General features: G+C 43.8%; 1 protein-coding gene across 1 annotated transcript; it reads right to left on the minus strand.

The window, feature by feature from the left end:
* Window positions 1–2,783: 2,783 nt before the first annotated feature.
* CCL28 (C-C motif chemokine ligand 28) lies at window positions 2,784–18,805 on the minus strand. The gene is made up of 3 exons (XM_053295856.1): window positions 18,672–18,805; window positions 4,160–4,286; window positions 2,784–2,995 (listed from the first exon to the last, which is right to left on the minus strand). The coding sequence occupies exons 1-3, from the start codon at window positions 18,727–18,729 to the stop codon at window positions 2,845–2,847; spliced, it is 336 nt and encodes a 111-aa protein (XP_053151831.1). The 5' UTR covers window positions 18,730–18,805; the 3' UTR covers window positions 2,784–2,844.
* Window positions 18,806–19,822: the final 1,017 nt, after the last annotated feature.

Consider the following 19,822-nt stretch of genomic DNA (forward strand, 5'->3'; position numbering starts at 1 on the left):
GCCTTTCAGCATCTTCCTATATCGCTGCTGCCCGATATAGGAGTTTCCCATAGTCTGGGAAACATACCAGTGGGGATTTGAACTGGCAACCTCTGGCTTGATAATCAAGTTGTTTCCCCGCTGCGCCATTAGGTGGCTTACCTTAAAGGTGCCTGCATAATATTTACAGCTTGTTAGTGATAGGATGGTGCTGAAATACAGGAGAGTCTTTCAAGTTGCCCAGTCACGTATGTATTTATGTATGTATGTATTATATTTGTACACCACCCCAAAATTCCATCTCTGGGCGGTTTACAGCAACATAAGCAAATAACAGTAATTAAAACCTTAAAACAATTTAACACAGGGAGGCTCTTATTTCAGCAGGGAGCGCGTTCCAGAGTCTCGGGGAAGCTAGTGGCAACTGCAGACAAACCTTTCCAGATGATCTCAATGGGCAATGGAGCTTATAGTGAAGCTGGACATCTTAAATATTAATATGAGAGCCAGCGTGTTGTAGTGGTTAGAGAAACTTAAGTATGTAGTACACCGCTCTGGGCTCCTTGGAGGAAGAGCAGGATATAAAATGTAAAAAATAAATAATAAATAGTAATAAATAATATTAACATAATAGTTGTGGTGCTATAAATAAAACCTAAAAAGAATAGTTTTTTGTTTGTTTTAACTATTTTTTAAATATTCTGCTCTTCCTCCAAGGAGCTCAGAGCGGTGTACTACATACTTAAGTTTCTCTTCACAACAACCCTGTGAAGTAGGTTAGGCTGAGAGAGAAGTGACTGTCCCAGTGTTACCCAGCAAGTATCATGGCTAAATGGGGATTTGAACTCGGGTCTCCCCGGTCCTAGTCCAGCACCCTAACTAGAATGGAGATTTCAGTATCTCTGCGCAGATACTGAGGTCATTCTCATGACCAGCTCTTCCTGGGCTAGAGCAGCTGTACTCAGATAGAGTTGCTCGTGAGAACTGCCGGGATTGGTCCCGATCCCAGTGCTCCTCAGCCAGGTAGCCCTGGTTTTTAATGTGCGTGTTGAGAGCAGGGCTTTTGGGGAAACATGCCACCCCAGCAGGAAGCTGGAAAGGGCAGCAGAGAGCAGGTAATTTGTCCTTGAAAGCAGGGGCGTAGCAAGGTTGGCGTGGGCCCAGAGACAAGATTTTAAAATGCGCCCCCCCTCACTGAAGCTCAGCTCATGAAGGAAAGAAATCTTACATGAGGCTGAATAGGGGTAACAAAAAGCATAGTAATATATATACCTATGAGCCATAGAACATCATCCTAAATTATTTTTTAAAAGGTTCTGTAAATTGTGGACAATGCAAGTCATTTAATGGTACTAGAGAAAGACATGCTGTTCTGGTAGCTCCAGGTCTTAACACTCATATCAGTTTCGGAGGATGAATACAACTGAAGGAAGCCCGGGCGGGTGCGCGGCTGGGGGAGTCAGTCATGTGACTTGCCTCTGGGGGGGGCCCAAGGGAGTGGGCCCCCAGACAACTGTCTCCCCTTGCCCTATGATAGTTACGCCCCTGCTTGAAAGTGCTCAAACTGCGCTTCGAACCATGGTTTGGGCACATCCCTAATATCTTCTCCCTTCTTTTCTCCCTTTTGTCTCTCCAGTACCAGTAACTACAGACATATCAGTTGCTCCTTACACCCCAGTTGAAAAGGCTATATGGGTTTCCTTTTTCTGTTGTCTTTTTCCCACCTCGCAAAACAAAAAAACAAAAAGCAAAACCAACCTTTTGTGTCCCACAGGCTTGTTTCTATCAATATACCTTTGGGGTGTCATGATTTTTATTCCACAATAATAAACTTTCCAGTCTAGTACCAGCTTGAGGTTTACCGCTCTGCTTAAGCAGGGCCTTGAATAGAATGGCCAGGTTGTCTCCTGTTGCCAGAAGAGAGTGGGAATGACAGGGAAGAGGGGTAACAATCCATGCTCTTTTTATATCAATTATTTTCCTGACCCACAAACTAGCAGATGCAACAACAGGATATGATACTGCACAGAAGTATCTCCAGACTCTCTCCTGGGATACTAACCCTATTTATATGTTATGTTCAGTACTCGTACGACAAGTGTACAGTGTACGCAGGTACAGATCTGTAAATAAGTATGGTTATTCATATGTTATGTTGAACACAGGTATGGCAGAACAGTATGTGCATCCTGCATTTGAAGGCACCTGTATGCAGTTTCGTTTTAAAATGAACACAGGTGCAGTTATTCACACAAACACTTGTACAAGTGTACAGACATCTGTACAGTTGTACAACATAGTTTCTGAACCAGGCTACTGTTACTGCAAAGGGCCAAGGATTTTTTGTGAGGAAAATTGCTTTTTAATAGCCCAGATAAGAAAGAAAGAAAGAAAGAAAGAAAGAAAGAAAGAAAGAAAGAAAGAAAGAAAGAAAGAAAGAACTAGAAGCACTTTTGGGGGTAGGACCTCTTTCTGGCAAGCTTATGTGAGGCAGCAGACGTGTTCCCTAGAAGTGTATATGTTGCTTGCCTGCGATTATGCTCTACTTGTATGTATGTAAATAAAGTGGATAATACAAGCATGCCATAAATCTCCACTCCTCTCTCTTCCAAAGAAAATTGACACCTTAGAACTTCTTGCCACTTGGAGAAGTGAAGAACATAAAACATGGCTGACTCAAGGTTTTTCCTTGTTGCCAGGGGAGAGCTAGAACCCAGAGCAAACTTTGAAGTAAGGGACTGTTCAAAAACTTTGAGAAGCACACTACAATGGGATGTTTTGGAATATGCACACGTGACAGCTCATCACAAGGTCTTTGCTGAATTTATTACAGAGACTGTAGCAACTCCATCTTGTTCACAGAGATCATTGTATCACAATTATCCTTCTTTGGGATTTTTTCTTCTTCCTGGCACGATGTCCCATTCTTTGGCGACGTTTGGACATCCGCTTCATCCACCTCTTCACATTTTTATTCTGTGGACTTACACACAGCTTTTTGTACTTGGTGTGAAGGCTATTGGGATTAAAAGAGATGAAACATTTATTCTTTTAAAATGTAATTTTAAAAGTTCTAGCGCAGGATCGAGACCACCTCTAAGCGGCTTGTGCTGCTACAGTGCTAGTAGTGAAAGAAGAGAAGGAGGAGGACAGAAACGTTCTCAAGACTATATGGGTCTATAAGGGGGCACAATCACAACTTGCTGTTCCACAGGTACCTTTTGGGCTCTCTCCCACAAGTAGTTGTGCAACATCTTCTGCTAGAGCAAGAACTAGTCAAGAACAGAAGTACCTTTTTTTGTGTGCAGTGCCCTTACAATATGTCCTTACACTAATGCAAAGGTGTTACGCTAGTGCAAAGGTGTAACACAAATGCAGGGATTTTCAGCCAGGGGTACATGAATGGATTGGAGCCTGAAGGACCTAGCCGAATTGTGTTTCCACAGTTATGATTTTGTAGGCCAGTACAATATCTCAGGCTGGACATTAGGCCTTATGCCCCCATGGTGTAAACACCATGGGCCTCCGAGTTTCTTTGCCCTTTGGACTTCAGTTGGAGCTGCCATAACTATCCCTATAAACCAAAGGTCCCCCACCCCACCCCCCGCCGCCTTTGACTAAATTTGCTCACTTTTTAAAATGGAGGATCCCATATGGAGGTATCACCCTGGGCATTTGGGCTGGGCATCCATGCCAATCCAATATGATAAATAAATAAATAAATCCGTTTGGGGCATCTCTTTAACAATGATATTTGTTCCGCTCCACACTGGCTTAGAAACTTGCTACAATTGCCATGTTAGACAAACAGGGTTGTGGCTTGTTTTAAACCCAAGCACGCATGTCTGCTTCTTTATTACGCCTGGCAATGCTAAAGCAGTATTTTCCGTTTCCTTGTACTGAACGAACACACGCACAAGCACACACACACACACGAGAGGTGGGGAGAGGGGGGGGGAATTAAAATACATGCCTCAATGCATGCCTCTGCTTCCAGTGAGTTCGGGTGTGAGGTTTCCCCTCTCAATTCCTCTCTCCTCATGAACATTCTGAAGAATACTCTTGACTAGCTCCTACTGAGCATGGGCAAAATTGACATTGCCATTTTCTGATTTGTGGAACTTCTCATCGGAAGGAAGGAAGGAAGGAAGGAAGGAAAGACCTCATGAATGCCACTTACATCACAGCTGGTATTTTACATAGTCCATCACCCTTCTGGATGTCAAATTTCAGCACTGTTCTTAGCCATCTCCTGGGAACGTGATGGGCTGCTTCCGTGCAACAGTCAAAGATTATAGGGAAAAAAGCTGGAAGAATTAGGGGGTGGGGGGAATAGCAGTCAGGATGCCTGAAGCATAGTGCAGTTGACCATTGCTACCTTTGCTAACTGGGCAAAGAGGTGCCTTTTTAACATGGTGATTTTATTTAGCAGGGGGAGAGTAACTGTTCCTATCCACCCCCAGCACATTACCTCCAGTGACTGTTGCTGGTGTCTATCTTGCATTTCCTTTTAGATTGTGAGCCCTTTAGGGACAGGGACCCATTTTATATCTTATCTATATCTATATCTCTTAAACATACCCGTCGCTAACGTACTGGTGGGTTACTGTGTGAAGTGTGTGGGCTACTGTGTGAAGAGAGCCAGCGTGGTGTAGTGGTTAGAGTGCTGGACTAGGACCGGGGAGACCTGAGTTCAAATCCCCATTCAGCCATGATACTAGCTGGATGACTCTGGGTCAGTCACTTCTCTCTCAGCCTAGCCTACTTCACAGGGTTGTTGTCAGGAGAAACCTAAGTATGTAGTACACCACTCTGGGCTCCTTGGAGGAATAGCGGGATATAAAATGTAAATAAATAAATATCTATATCTATATCTATATCTATAGCTATATACCTTAAACGTACCTGTCGCTAACGTACTGGTGGGCTACTGTGTGAAACAGGATGCTGGACTAGATGGGCCTTGGGCCTGATCCAGCAGGGCTGTTCTTATGTACCACTGTTATGTACCACCTTAATTTCTAGCAATTTCATACACTGTTATGTGCTACCTTTAATTTCTAGCAGTGCAACAGCTGACACAGCAGCACCTTTAGCAGCAAGTAGCATAGCCATAAGCTCAACTAAAACAACTTCAGCCACATTTTGACTGTGTACACATTGCAATGCACATTGCAGAGCAGACCAGAGCAGTGAGTGAAGTACAAGTTGTCTCAAGGCTAGATATGGAGATCATCACAGCAATCACCAAGAAATAACACAAAGGAACATAGGAACAGCCCTGCTGGATCAGGCCCAAGGCCCATCTAGTCCAACATCCTGTTTCACACAGTGGCCCACCAGATGCTGCCAGAAGCCACAGGCAGGAGTTGAGGGCATGCCCTCTGTCCTGTTGTTACTCCCCTGCAACTGGTACTCAGAGGCATTCTGCCTTTGAGGCTGGAGGAGGCCCACAGCCCTCCGACTAGTAGCCATTGATACACCTCTCCTCCATGAAGTTATCCAAATCCTTCTTAAAGCCATCCTGGTTGCTGGCCATCACCACATCTTGTGGCAGAGAATTCTACAAGTGGATTATGTGTTGTGTGAAAAATTACTTCCGTTTGTTGATCCTAGATTTCCCGGCAATCAATTTCATGAAATGACCCCTGGTTCTAGTGTTATGGGAGAGGAAGAATTTCTCTCTCTCCACTTTCTCCACACCATGCATGATTTTATAGACCTCTATCATGTCTCCCCACAGTCGTCTTTTTTCTAAACTAAAAAGCCCCAGGTGTTGTAGTCTTGCCTCATAAGAAAGGTGCTCTAGGCCCCTGATCATCTTGGTTGCCCTCTTCTGCACCTTTTCCAGTTCAACAATGTCCTTTTTTAGAGGTGGTGACCAGAATTGTATGCAGTACTCCAAGTGTAGTCGCACCATAGTTTTGTATAAAGACATTATAATATTAGCCGTTTTATTTTCAATCCCCTTCCCAATGATCCCTAGCATGGAATTGGCCTTTTTCACAGCTGCCACACATTGAGTCGACACTTTCAATGAGCTGCCCACTTTCAAAGAATGCTGCCACTATCCATTTCTTGCCACAACACTATCTCACAAGCAAACCAAACCACAACTCAAGGAAGGAAGGCACCCAAGTTCTTTTTCAATCTGAAATCCAGCAAAACCAGATAGTTATAGCAGCAATAGCACTATATTATACATATTATACTCAGTACTGAGAAAAGAAAACCACAAAATCAAACCTTCCATGATTCCTTCCCCCTCTCCTGAAGTATCCTCTTCAAGGACTATCTCTACCGCCCAGTCCCTTTGAATACATTTTAAAATTCCTGCTGTTTGTGTTCCCCCAGCCTCCTCCCTCCCCCCAGCCAATGGGGGCACAGTTGTCCATGACAACACTTGATTTGCATGATAATAAGCCAACCAATAAACTATTGGTTGAAAGCCAATTGGAAGCCAGTGCCAGAAAACCAACCAGCAAGAGGAAAACAGGCATCCAAAATGGCACTTGGAACATCAAAATGTTTTGATTGAAATGGAGTTGTTCTGCTCCAAGCTCAAAACAGGCCCTTTATTTAAAGCGTGTTCTGTTTTGAACTCTAAATCCTCGAAACGGCCCATTTTGAGTTGGAATGTTTCGCCGTTGGAATGTCCTACACATCCCTACTAGAAACTAAGGCCCCAATTAGACATGATGGAACTCCTGTTGTCTTTTTCTTTTTCAAAAAGTAACTATGAAGTCGTTTGGATCAGGGCCACAGTGCAGGTGGAGAGAGGTTTAACCTTCCCACCCCTGTGCCAATTCCCTGGCTTAAAACCCACTCTCTAAATCTCCTAGTAGTCATGGAAGGGAAACCTGTGTCCATAAGTTTTCCCTTCAGCTAATAGCTCATGGTGGGGGGTTTCAATCAGGACTATGGGGGAAAGTTAGATGCTCCCCTTTAAGATGTCAGGCCACACAGACGTTCCAGATAGACATAACCCTTATGCCTAGTTTGGCCTTGAAAAATGTTCCTAACATAAATTTTGAAAGGTTCCAGTCTGAATTTATAGTTAACTGCCATCCTCTCTCCTGCAGTTAGTTATGCTAGCACAGTTATGCTTGGGCCTCTAGATGTTGTTGGACAACAAATCCCATCACCCCCAGCCACAATGTCCAAAAGCCATCTTAATTTCTTTTCAAGAATAAGCCCAAATGGACAAGGCTGGTTCAAGCTGTTTTGCTATCCCAGGTGACTATGCTTTACAGGTCTGATAAATTAATCCACAATTCTTGCAGTATTACAGATGATTCTGGGGCTCAACTTTTAGACTGAGCATGGCCACATACCAATGGTTGTGCCCCAGGATCCTCTTTGATCTTTCAAGAGATCTCAAGGCACACCTTTCAGATAGCATGCTGCTTCATGGGCAACTCTAAAATGATTTCTCCCCAGCAACAACCCCTTGGATTGCTTGGGCGGCTGGGCCAGCTTAGCAGATGAGGTAGGAGTTTGACTCTTTTGAACTACCCTCCAGGTAGGTCACTGTTTCACAGTTAAGGTTAAATATAGAAAGGAGAAAGGTATCTAGAAAATGGGGCCAAAGAGGAATAAGCAAAAATGTCCTTCCTTGAGCCTGTAGTACTTCTGACTATGAAACCCTAAGGAAACCAAAGGAGAGAACCAGGAACTAAAAATCCCCATTTTATCTGTGTGAACATTGACCCCCTTTCCTAAGAAGTTATATCTTGGTTCCCCGCCCCCCTTTAACTCACCTTTCGTCATGGCTGAGCTACTCTTAAAAACAAACAAACAAAAAGCTCTGCTGTTCAACAACACCTCCAGTTTCTACTTTTTATTTCCACGGTCCAGTTACTCAAATGGGGCACCCAACACCCACCACCCCATAATAATCTTGGACAAAGATGTGCGGATTTCAGAGAAGATAAAACCAGAGTTATGCCCATTTCATCCCAGAGTATAGCAAGGTTGGAGTGGGCCCAGAGACAAGATTTTAAAATGTGCCCCACCCCCCACCCCCGCTCACTGAAGCTCAGCTTATGAAGTAAAGAAATCTTAAATCAGGCTGAATAGTGGTAACAAAAAGCAGAGTAAAATTTATTATATATACACACACACACACACACATCCTATGTGCCGCAATAGAACATCATCCTAAATTATTTTTTAAAAGGTTTTGAAAATTGTGGACGATGCAAGTCATTTCATGGTACTAGAGAAAGACATGCTGTTCTGGTAGCTCCAGGTCTTAACACTCACATCAGTTTCGGAAGATGACTACAACTGTATTCATAAATTCAACAATAAAATAAATTTTAAAACTGAAGGAAACCCGGGCGGGTGTGCAGCTGGGGGAGTCAGTCATGTGACTTGCCTCTGGGGGGGCCCCCAAGGCAGTGGGCTCACAGACAACTGTCTCCCCTTGCCCTATTATAGTTACGCCCCTGCAACTAAGAATCCCTTGTTCAGATGATGCCCCTGTCAGGAAGTCACTAAATGTCCTCAAATCCCACCCACCTCTGCCACCCCCATATGGAGGTAATAATAATGAGCTATCATCATACATACTTGTAAAGATTACAAAGCATGTTGAGCACTGTCAGGGTTCCTCCCTGACGCCCCTCTCAATTCCAGGGAGGTGATTTGTTTTTATTGTTCTATGACGGCTAAGTCTCCAGGTTCTGGGAATTCATTCAGTTTTTACTTTCCCTCGCTGCCACCATTTAATTATTGTTACCCTGCTCTCGGTACTCAACACCTTTGGCTGCGTAGCCTCACAAGTGCAGGATAGGCATATATGTTCAGGATATAAATGAAACAAAACTTGAGGTATAGAATAAAAATAAGAATAAGTTTATTATTTACTGATTAGAATAAACATCTCTGCAAAGCTGGGCACACAAGCTTATCTACCAAGTTACTAGGTACATCTGCTGTTCAACTTTCTGGGTGTTTCTTTTTATTTGGATAAAATGAAACATATAGGGTGAGACAACTGGGACAGAGGTAATTAAAACTGGGTTTGTAAACTTAGTGCATTCTTCCAGACCTTCTTGTCTGTTACTAGGAGCTGCCCAGAACACTGCTGGTTCTCCAGCCTCCACACACTCACCCTTCAAGTTCCACACACACCCCCTGAATAATCTCTCCTTTTCAGAACACACCAACCAATCTCTCAACCATTAGCCCAAAACACCTCCTACTCCCACACAACTAACTCCAATTCTCTCCCTCTCTCCTCTCTGTCTCCACTGCCTTTATTTTAAACCTTCCGTGCCTGGTTGCTAGGGAAACCCACATACATTCACTCACCCGCTCCATCACAAATACTCTAAAGCAGGCTTGGACAACTGAGGTTTGCCAGCTGTTGCTGGACAACAAATCCCATCACCCCCTGCAACAGGGTGATGGGGATTGTAGCCCAAAAGCAACTGGAGAGCCTCAAGTTGGCCATTCTTGCTCTAAAGCAGGGGTTCCCAACCTGTGGTCCTGCAGATGTTGCTGAATTACAACCCCCACCATTCCCAGCCACAATACATTGTGGCTGGGGATCATGGGAATTGTAGTTCAGCAACACCTGCAGGACCACAGGTTGGGAACCCCTGCTCTAATGCAATCTAGCCATGCTAAATGCTGTTATGATCAACTGCTCTAGTCCAAGAACAAAACTCAGCAGCTTGTAGATATAGAACTATTAAGACCCCTCTGCTCCCATATCAAGCTACATTATGCTTATGTATTAGTTTAAAATATTTATATCTGCACAGTTGTGAGGACACTAGTGTGCTTGTGCATAGGTGTGGTTTTGAAAGAGAGCATTTCTTCCTTCTTGTGCCCATGTTCATGATATCAAGAAGCCGCTTCCTAGAAGTGATCAGCCATGCACTTCAGAGCAGGAAAGGGCTAACAAACCCTTTATGCATTTACCCTGCAGCACTAATGAGCCTTAAGCAACATTCTTTATTTTAGTATTGGCAAAGCTGGAGTTAATCCATGTGGCTGGAAGCAAGGCGGAATGAAGGAAGATTTTATTGATAATAATGATAATGAATGAATGAATGAATGAATGAATGAATGAATGAATGAATAAATAAATAAATAAATAAATAAATAAATAAATAGAGCTTTCCAGCCAAAATAATTTTATTTTATAGCTGCTTCCCTCACCAACAGAAAATAATCTTAAATAGATTTAACTAAGAGTTTATTCAGCAATAATTCCATGTTCTCCTCCTTTTCCTTTCTGACTCCACCTCACCCCCCACATTCTCTACAGGATCCCCAGTGAGACAAACTTCTAAACAATAACATATAAATGATACTGGATGGAATACAACATTATATTTGTAACTGTATTTATTTAAGAAAGCGCCTTCTTCTTCATGAATCCCGCCACCTAGGAAGACCATCAGCGCTGGGCTGGTTGTGGTTATCGCCAGCCAATTGGGTGGTGAGTGGTGACCCCAAACTGGGCCTTCTCTAGGGTTGCCCCAGGGGTCTGGAACACGCTCCCAAATGAAATCAGAACCTCCCCATCTCTGGCAGTTTTTAAGTGACTTTTGAAAACACACCTATTTTATCAAGCTTTTAGTTTATAATGTTTTAATGTTTAAGTGATGGTTGTTTTAATTTGTGTTACTTAAGGTTTTAATTGTTGTGTTTTAATTGTAAACACCCCCAGAGGTTTTATATGGAGTGGTATATAAATGTGATGAATCAAATAATAAATATTAGCAAGTTGAAGGAGGAAGTATGTGGGAACATGTACTGGGAAGGTTTAATACACTTACTTGGAAGTTTGTACTATGAGACCTACTTCTGAGTAAACATGCACAAAATTGGGCTGTATGGTTCATAATAGCCTTTTATATTTATTTCCTTTGAGTATGACTGAAATTTGAACCTACACTATATATTATTATTTATTTATTTGTTCAATTTCTAGACTGCCCTTACAGAATAGCTCAGGGCGGTTTACAAATACCAGAAAACAGTTAAAATCAATCAGTGATCGAAAACAAAGATTTTAAAATACAATAAAACAGCTAAAAAATCTAAAAAATCAAAACCTTATTTTAAAAAACCCGATACACCAAGAACCCTTTAAAACAATTTAAAAACCCTGGAAGGCCAGGCCGAACAGGTAGGTCTTTAGGGCTCTCCTAAATGCCAATAAAGAATTCAAATTACGGATTTCTGCAGGGAGTGCATTCCACAGTCTAGGAAAATTAATTCAGTTTGAAGTTGACTATGAATAGTTATTTTTGTTCAGTTTCAGTCTGCATGAGTCATGTAATTCACAGAGGACAGGTCCATCAAAGGCTACTAGTCTGGAGGCTACAGGCCACCTCCAGCCTCAGAGGCAAGATGCTGCTAAATACCAGTTTTAGGGGAGCAACAGCAGAAGAGAGGGCATGCCTATGGGCTTCCCAGAGGCACCTGGTGGGCCACTGTGTGAAAGAGGATGCTGGACGTGATAGGTCTTGGGCCTGATCCAGCAGGGCTGTTCTTTTGAGAAAGACCCCTGCCTGAAACTGACAGGACCAACAAAAGGAAGTACTTTTTCACACAGTGCATAGTTAATCTATGGCATTCTCTGCCATGGGATGTGGTGTTGGCCACTAGCTTGGATGGCTTTAAGAAGGGCATAGATAAATTCATGGAGGACAAGTCTATCAATGGCTACTAGTCTGAGGGCTATGGACCACCTCCAGCCTCAGAGGCAAGATGCCTCTGAATACCAGTTGCAGGGGAGCCACAGCAAGAAAGGGAAAAGCCCTCACCTCTTGCCTGTGGGCTTCTCCGATGCATCTGTTGGGCCACTGTGTGAAAAAGGATGCTGGTCTAGATGGGCCTTGGGCCTGATCCAGCAGGGCTGTTCTTATGTGCTCATCATGAGCTCTGCAGTAGTTGGTTTTTCTGTCACAGTCTAATCCCAAGACAAATAAGCAAAATTAATGTGCTTAGGTATGGGTGTATTCATTCATTCATTCATTCAGTGGCTAAACCAAATGTTGCACCAAATGTGATGTGGAACATCTATAAAGCATACATTTTACATCAATTGGAAATATATCAACTCCTCTGTGGATAATGTGGCAGTTCTGCCAATCTGCAACCTGGCAACCAAACCTGTTGTTGTTCTTCCTTGAATGGCCGCTGCCACAATTTATTCACTACAACTTTCCCTATAATATTTCCGTCTTCAGTAGTTAATATTCACTGCCCTTGATAGGTGGTAAATGCTGTAGGCCTGGGAGCTACACCAATAGAGAGAGAGTGCAATCAATTAGGAGATAAAGAGATGTTTTAGTTGACAAAAGGTAATCCATTTAAATCAATACAGAAGTTAAAGGATAACTATTTACAGGACCTATTGGTGGTATTTCAGTCTTTGGTTCTACTTGCTGTCTGATAATTCTGGTCTTTGCCTTTGTTTCTGACAGATATAAGTGACTGGGTTTCACCTTAGGATTCTGTTCTGAAGGTAGAGATTAAAGACTTGACACTTTTTCTTGCTGACCTCTGCACCAACTCTTTCACTCCAGCTCATCATTCCTTCTTCTGCCTTATTTTCCTGGTCAGTCCTTCCACATCTACTTTCCAATATCTCAGTTCCTTCTTTACCCACTGTCACTTCACTCCCAACTGAACCCTCTCGTCCTGCTGTCCAGGTTCTGAAACCTGCTCCCTTCCATCAATCAAATCCTGCCATGCCCCCTAGAGACCATAACTAGGGTCCAGGCATTTGGCAGCAGTGGCCATGTGCTCATCTTCCCACTAAACCTCCAAACCAAACAACCTACAGAAACAAAAACCACGAGCCCTTTCTCATGATCGCATGAGTACACTTCAGGGCTGGCACTGCCTTCCCTGCAGACGATCCGGCTTCCGGGTCTGCAAGGGCCAGGGCATGGGGATCGCACACCCAGACAGTCTGCTGCTGGCCCAGGCAGTGTGGAGGTGTGGGGGTTGGGACGCATCCTTCCGGCCCCCAGAAACCCCACAATGTACCACGCAAGTAGTTGGTTAACCCGGGTTAAGGGCACGCTCACACCCTTAACCTTGGCTAACTGGTGGGCTCCATAGGTGGGTTTGCCACCATGGCACCGCTGGAAGCCACACAGCTCCTGCCAGTTCTCATGAGCAGCCAAGCTGCCCCAGGAAGCATGGAGGTGCAGGGGTCAAGATGTGTCATCCTGGCCCCCACAAACCCCACTGCACCGCACAAGTGCCTGGTACATTGTGGGGATCCCTCCGGTGATGGCTGGGAGCCTGCTCCTAAGTCAGCACCAGCGGAGAGCAGCCGATGCTCGCATACAAGCCGTTAGCCCAAGTTAAGCACACACTTGCACCCTTAACCTTGGCTGGCCAGCGGGCTCCATAGGTAGAGTTACGGCCACAGCACTGCCAGGAGCCACACAGCTCCCATAGATTCTCATGGGCAGCCAATCCCAGGCTTAGCTGCCCTAGCCCAGTCTTGGCTGCTCGTGAGAACAGCCTCAATGTTCAGTTAAACCCTTTCGCCTGAGAGTCCATTCTTCACAGCAAGCTGCCGCAAACCATAATGTCATATCCAACTTTGCCAATATATTGATACAAAATTGCAGGTTGTTAGCAGTCACTTTTGCAGGTGAGTAGACTTGTTCACACACAAAGGAGGGAGGAGAGCTGGTCTTGTGATAGCTAGCATGAATGGTCCCTTTTGCTAAGCAGAATCCATCCTGGTTTGCATATGAATGGGAGACATTGAGGCTCTCCATACGAGCAGTGTGGAGAGCCTTACCGGGCTCTGCGGGGAGAGCGGGCTTAGCTTCCCCTAGGTGGTTAGATCGGCCTCCCACACGACTACCGGCTCTGCCACGGAGCCAGTAGGGGCAGCGGGGATCAGGGCCGCCCGGCCCCCAAAAGTCCCAGGATGCCCCACGCAAGTGCATGGGGCATTCTGGGGAGACCTCCGGGGCTGGGAGGCTTGTGTTAGCCTCCCAGTCGGGGGTCTCCTTGTAAGTCACCACAGTGCAGAACCACACGGCGGCATCTCATGATCAGACGATCAGGGTTTGCGGAGCGTTCGCTCCACTAACTACATTTAAGAGGAGGGGTACTGACTGCGGTTTGCTGCCGGGAGCTGTGTTGCTCCCATTGCAGCACACGACCGCAAGAAAGCAGGCCAGGCTCCCTTAGCCCGCATGCCTACAGTCGTGAGAATTGCCTCTATATGTCAGCACAGTAAGATATCCCCCTTAGGGGATGGATCCACTCTGGGAAATGCATCTGCATGCTTTCATGTGGAAGTTTCCAAGTCCCCTCCCTGGCATCTCCAAGATAGGGCTGAGAGAGATTCCTGCCTGCAACTTTGGAGAAGCTGCTGCAGTCTGTGCAGGCAGTACTGAACTAGATAAGCTAATGGTAAAAGGCAGCTTCCTATGTTCCTGTGACCGTAAACAGGGTCAGAAGAACACCTAGCCAAGGTAGGAGAACAATGCACATACCTGATCTGCGGTTGTGTGAACTCAAGGTAGGAGGAGGGGAGAGTGATTGTGTGGGAGCTGGGAGGGACAGATTTTTGCCCACCCTTGGAAAAATGCTAGGGACAGAATCTGGGAAGCACAACTACCTGTTCTGAGTCTGCAGCAGCCCCACAAAGAAGCATTACAGAGGTGGTAGACTGCATGTCATGTCAGCCACTGTCCTTAGTTTGTCTCTATTTGCACCTTTGAGGGATGCCTTATTAAAATGCTGTTTGTGTGAGTTGTTGGAGTCATCTTTCTCCCTCACCAGGACTACTAGAAGTTAAGTCCCTGAGTGGGTTGGCAGATACATCACCTTCCCACGGAGTGCACAGCCTGCCATTTACCACTACCAGCCTCACACCTAGAGAGATTTATTTTGAACTGCTGATAATTGATTGCCAGGCAATTAGTTCTGTTTTCCTAATTTATCTTAAAAGAACTCACCCACTGCTAGGCTTTAAAAATCATTATAGGACAAGCGATTGAAAAGTAAACAAACACAGTAAAAGACAGATGGGGCAGAGCTTTCAGGAATGTGTAATGAGGGGCAGTAACCCTGGTATGACAATTGGGGTCTTTCTCTGAAATGAGAGTACAGAAACTTTCTTACACAAATATTATGGGTGAAGATAAGAAAGAGAAGTTCTCTTCCCACCTGGAGGCTCTTGCATAGTTCACTGAGCACACAATAATAAATAAGGATTAAGGATTACCCGGAAAAGAAACCACAATATTTGCATATTAAAGTTTACATCCTCCTCTCTGTGTTGCAATGAGGCTCTGAAGGAAATGGTTTATTCACACTGGCATTTAACCCCATGGAGGTTGAAATAGCATACTCCACAGCCTCATTTTAGCAACTGGGATTGGAATTATTATACAACAGTCCTGCTACATGTGGGATGGGCTTGCCCAAAAATATAGGGGTCCAGGCAGTTAAGATTAAGCCGATAATTGATACAATTCCCTTAGCTGGATTTCTGAATTATCTAAAATGTACTGGATTATCTAAACAATCTAGCTGGATTATCTAAAACATCTAGATGAGAGCAAGTAAGTAAACTGATATACCTATTAATGGCAGCAAAAATTTGGATTGCTCAATATTGGAAAAATGCTGAACTACCTAATTTTTCTTTCAGTGAGAAGTGAACTGTTGGTTTTTGTTGAAATGCCTCAAGTCCACTTTTTAATGTGTATTCCAGAGGGAATAAAGGATGTTTGGATTTTTAAAAGCAATTGATGAAATATTTTATTCCTGGACACAATCATTTTAGAGTAAACAACTGGATTTATACAATGATTTGTTAAGGAGCAATTTTTGACTCCCTCCTCTTCCCCAGGAAGCCCTTTGTGCCACCTGAAAATATGTCCCCCAGAGTTGTGCAGCCCTTAGGGACATATTATTGGGTGGCACAGAAGGGCAAGGTGTCAAAAAGTGTTCCTTTCCCGCAGCACTGGTGCAGTTAGTTGGGAAGTTCTGTTAGTCTACTCTGCTCTTTTGCTGCACTGGTGCATCCTTGCTCTGTGTGTCAGCAAAAGAATTTTATGATTTGGTAATTTCCTTAATTACGGGCTGTGACACTTAAGAGATTAACATAAAAGTAAGCTGCACTGGCTAACATGATGCTCAGTGTTACAGCTTTGTAATGTTGCACCCCAATCAGGGCTGCTTCAGACTTCTAAGGCAGCCGTGACATTGTTCAGAAGCAGTGGTTGGGGAAGTAGAGTTTTGTGACAATGGGGAAACCTGCAGAAACACTGCTTCTACATCTGCTGCTTCTGAATAGTGTTGTGACTGCCTTTAACATAAGTAGCAGCTGTTAGGGAGCTGAAATGGTGCGCATTCTGTTAGCCACTGAAACCAACAGGAAGTTCTTGAGAGAAGTATTTATAAATGCCAACATTCTTAGCTAGATGCTGGTTGTACAGGGGCATTTATTTATTTATTTATTTATTTTACATTTTGTATCCTGCCCAGAGTGGTGTACTACATACTTAAATTTCTCCTCACAACAACCTCAGGTTAGGCCCAGAGTCACCCATCTAGTATCATGGCTGAATGGGGATTTGACCTTGGGTCTCCCCAGTCCTAGTCCAGGACTCTAAACACTACACCACACTGGCTTTCTTTGAAGCCAGGGCTCAATAGAATACCATACAAAGGGTTATTGTAAGCCGTGCAGACCTGTTCTGAAAAATGGTATGGCCTTTTTAGGCTTTGGTATCACCTAGTTATTGATGGGGCACAATGGACACTGATGGGCAGTTGGCCGTAAAAGGAAGTCCTTTATTCCGTGTATTTTGAAATGTACCTTGAATTATACCTACCCACCTAGGAAGATGAGAGATAAAATGAGTTGTGTCCATGTGGCAGAACTTGGACAAAATTCTCCAAGCTCTAATTCTCTTTGCATTGTGTCCCATTTTTGAGACCTGTTTTTAACAGCGGGGGCGGGGGGAGGTAATCTGCTTGTTTTGCATAACATCCTGCTTACATGAGTGAAAGCTTAAAATAATTTGCTTTTTAATTTTTTTTGCAAGGACTGGAATAACAGACGGAAGAAAGAGGCTGAAGATTGTGGACAGATGAGCTATGAGAGCAGGAAATAGTAGCCCTGGTGGAGAAATAAATAGCATTGCCGGGCTCAGAAGTCAAAGAAATTAGACCACCAAAAACCTTAACCAGCCTTCTCTGACTTCCAGTGATTCACCACGCACTTATCAACAGGTCTTGAAGCTTTTGTCACAGTCATAAAGCTATAAACCGGCTTCTGAAAAAGCTGAAAATCTCCAGATGCCAAATCCCAGATGGTCAGTATTATGATGTGCATTGCACTCCCATGGCAGATTACACTTGACCCCTGGTCATTTTGCCCCAATCCAGCGAGGGAGGTCTGTGCATGCAACTGATTTATATCCATTTGCAGCTACACATTGTTATGATTATCTGGTCTCCACCAATCTTAATAGATCCTTTTGAAGCTGATAAGGACGTGCATCCCTATCTTAGGCTGCTACTCATGCAAAGCACAGTATGAATAGTTCTAAACAAGGGCGGGCAAGCAGGGCTGGATTAATCTAGTGCGGGGCCTGTAGCATAGGTTATAAAGGGGCCCTAATTTTTTTTAAAATGCACATAAATATTCAAACATAAATTATTTACTTGCATAGGAAAGTAATTCAACTTTTTCATTTGCTATATTTTGGAGTATGGGAGACCAAGCCACAAACTCACACTTACTACAACAGTGATTTACCGTTTTCCAATCAAAATTCTCAAAGTGGTTTACATAGAAAAATAAAGAGTGGATAGACGATTCTCTGTCTCCAAAGGGCTCACACTCTAAAAAGGAAAATGTGGTAGGCACCAGCAACAACCACTGGACAGATGCTGTGCTGGGCCTTCTTTTAAAAGGCACATTTAGCAGGAAAGGGATATTCATTGGAAGCCGAGTGTGTGGAGCGCTCGAAAATGCGGGACCCATAGCAAATGCTACGTTTGCCACTGTGTAAATCCACCATAGCCAGCAAGGGGTGTCCAACACTACTTATTGAGAAGCCCTGTGCTTAGGATGATCAAATACAGTCTAGGACGCAGATCTGTATCTTTAGTAGTTGTACAGAAGGCTGGGTTTTGGCTGGTGCAACCTTTTCAACTCCAAGCTGCACTTTACTCAACTTGGAGCTGACACAGACAGAAATCAGAAGCGAAGGTTGCAAAGGGCATCTGACCTACACTGGATGGCACCTGGATTTTGACAAACAGGGGCTTACCCCAAGTCCCCCTCACTAGGTCAGCTTACCAAAGGCTTCAGGCTTGCACTCCAAAGGGCAATCCAAGAGGCCACAGCTGCTACTGTTTTTACTGAGACAAATAGCTGGTTTTGATGACCTTTGTCCGGATCACGTTTCCTTGTTTAAACTGTTGGTGTTTTCCCCTCGTTCCTCCCAAATTACTGGATTGTTCAGCATGGATGTCCAACTGCCCAAATATTTATGAATAAAAAAGCAACTTCCTGAAAGGCCTTTCGTTTCATGCATAGGAAATTCAAGCAAAATCAGATCTGAATGTTCACAATCATGTGAACATTAAACTGCAACTTTTCTAAATGGATTTCCATTAGACCCCTTGTAGAAATACGGCATGGATGAAGGTTAGTCATGACTTACCCTCAGATACATGAACTATCACAAGTCCAAGTGTGACAAGGACAACGCCTAGCTTCATGCCTCCCGTGTGCCTGAGGTTGCAGAAGAGACTGAAAGTGAGAGGAAGGCAGCTGCCAAGTGGCTCAATTCCTTGGCTATAGAGGAATAAAGGTAGTTCAGAGCCCCACCCCTAGCAAAGTGCAAATACAAGCAGATTTTTGGCCTCTCCTTCAGTTTTTTACAATCTTTTTATTTAAAACAACAAGAATCAAAGCACTACAACTGCTAGGTATTTATGCCATTACAGAATGAAGCATGGTAAATGAAAAACCTCTGTAAGAAATAGTTTGAAATGTTAAATGAGGAAAAAAAGAGAACAAAAAAGGAAGCACTTTTTTTTTGCAAGACCAAGTAACATGCCCACTTAACGGTCCTTCCAGACACTGATATAGCAAGAAGGGGGAGAGCATCCGTAGTTTTCCTGATTTGTGAACGAGATGAAGTCAAACCATATAGCAAAGAAAGCATTGGGTTTGGCCTGATCAATGTGTAGTCAGGTGGTTTTTATTTTATTTTATTTCTTATATCCATACACTGCCCCAAACCCCCGTCTCTGGACAGTTTACAGAAACTTTTCCACAACAGCAATAAACCACAAGTTTTGATACCAGGTGTCAAGATTCATAGGCTTGTTTTTCCAGTGTTTAGATATGGACATCCTTGCTGCAATTAATATAAATACAATCAAATCTTTGGATAACGGAACAGGATGCTCCCCAGAGCAAACATGAGCTAATTTTGACGGAGTCAGGTACCGTTTATGATACACTTTCAGAAAGTTCTCCTTGACCTCTCCTTCAGTTACCATTTCTTCCAGAGGTGGATTAAAAAAACCAAATCCACACAAATGCTCGTCTTTTTGCAAAATGTTAAATCCTTTAAGCTGATGTGAATTTAAATTGCCTATTTACTAACAACAGGGATGATTGCTCATTGGCAGGCATGGAAGTTCTGTCTGCGCAACTGACCAGGGGCCAGGCAAGGAGAGCTACCTGTTGATCTAGCACCTGGGAGGAGGGCATACATGGATCTCCTGCCATGCAAGGTGTGTTCTTGACTCGGCCTATGGAGGTAATTACTAGAACTGTGCATCAAGCTGGAACAATCATCAT

This window comes from Hemicordylus capensis, chromosome 2, assembly GCF_027244095.1.
Source record: "Hemicordylus capensis ecotype Gifberg chromosome 2, rHemCap1.1.pri, whole genome shotgun sequence".
NCBI classification, from domain to species: Eukaryota; Metazoa; Chordata; class Lepidosauria; order Squamata; family Cordylidae; genus Hemicordylus; species Hemicordylus capensis.

What these genes read in the sequence shown, in the direction of transcription:
- CCL28 (XM_053295856.1), bottom strand. Translation starts at nt 18,729, where the DNA reads ATGAAGCTAGGCGTTGTCCTTGTCACACTTGGACTTGTGATAGTTCAT. An exon ending in GATAGTTCATGTATCTGAGG is followed by an intron (nt 4,287 to 18,671) that starts GTAAGTCATGAC and finishes TAATTCTTCCAG; the next exon opens with CTTTTTTCCCTATAATCTTT. An exon ending in TGTAAAATACCAGCTGTGAT is followed by an intron (nt 2,996 to 4,159) that starts GTAAGTGGCATT and finishes TAATCCCAATAG; the next exon opens with CCTTCACACCAAGTACAAAA.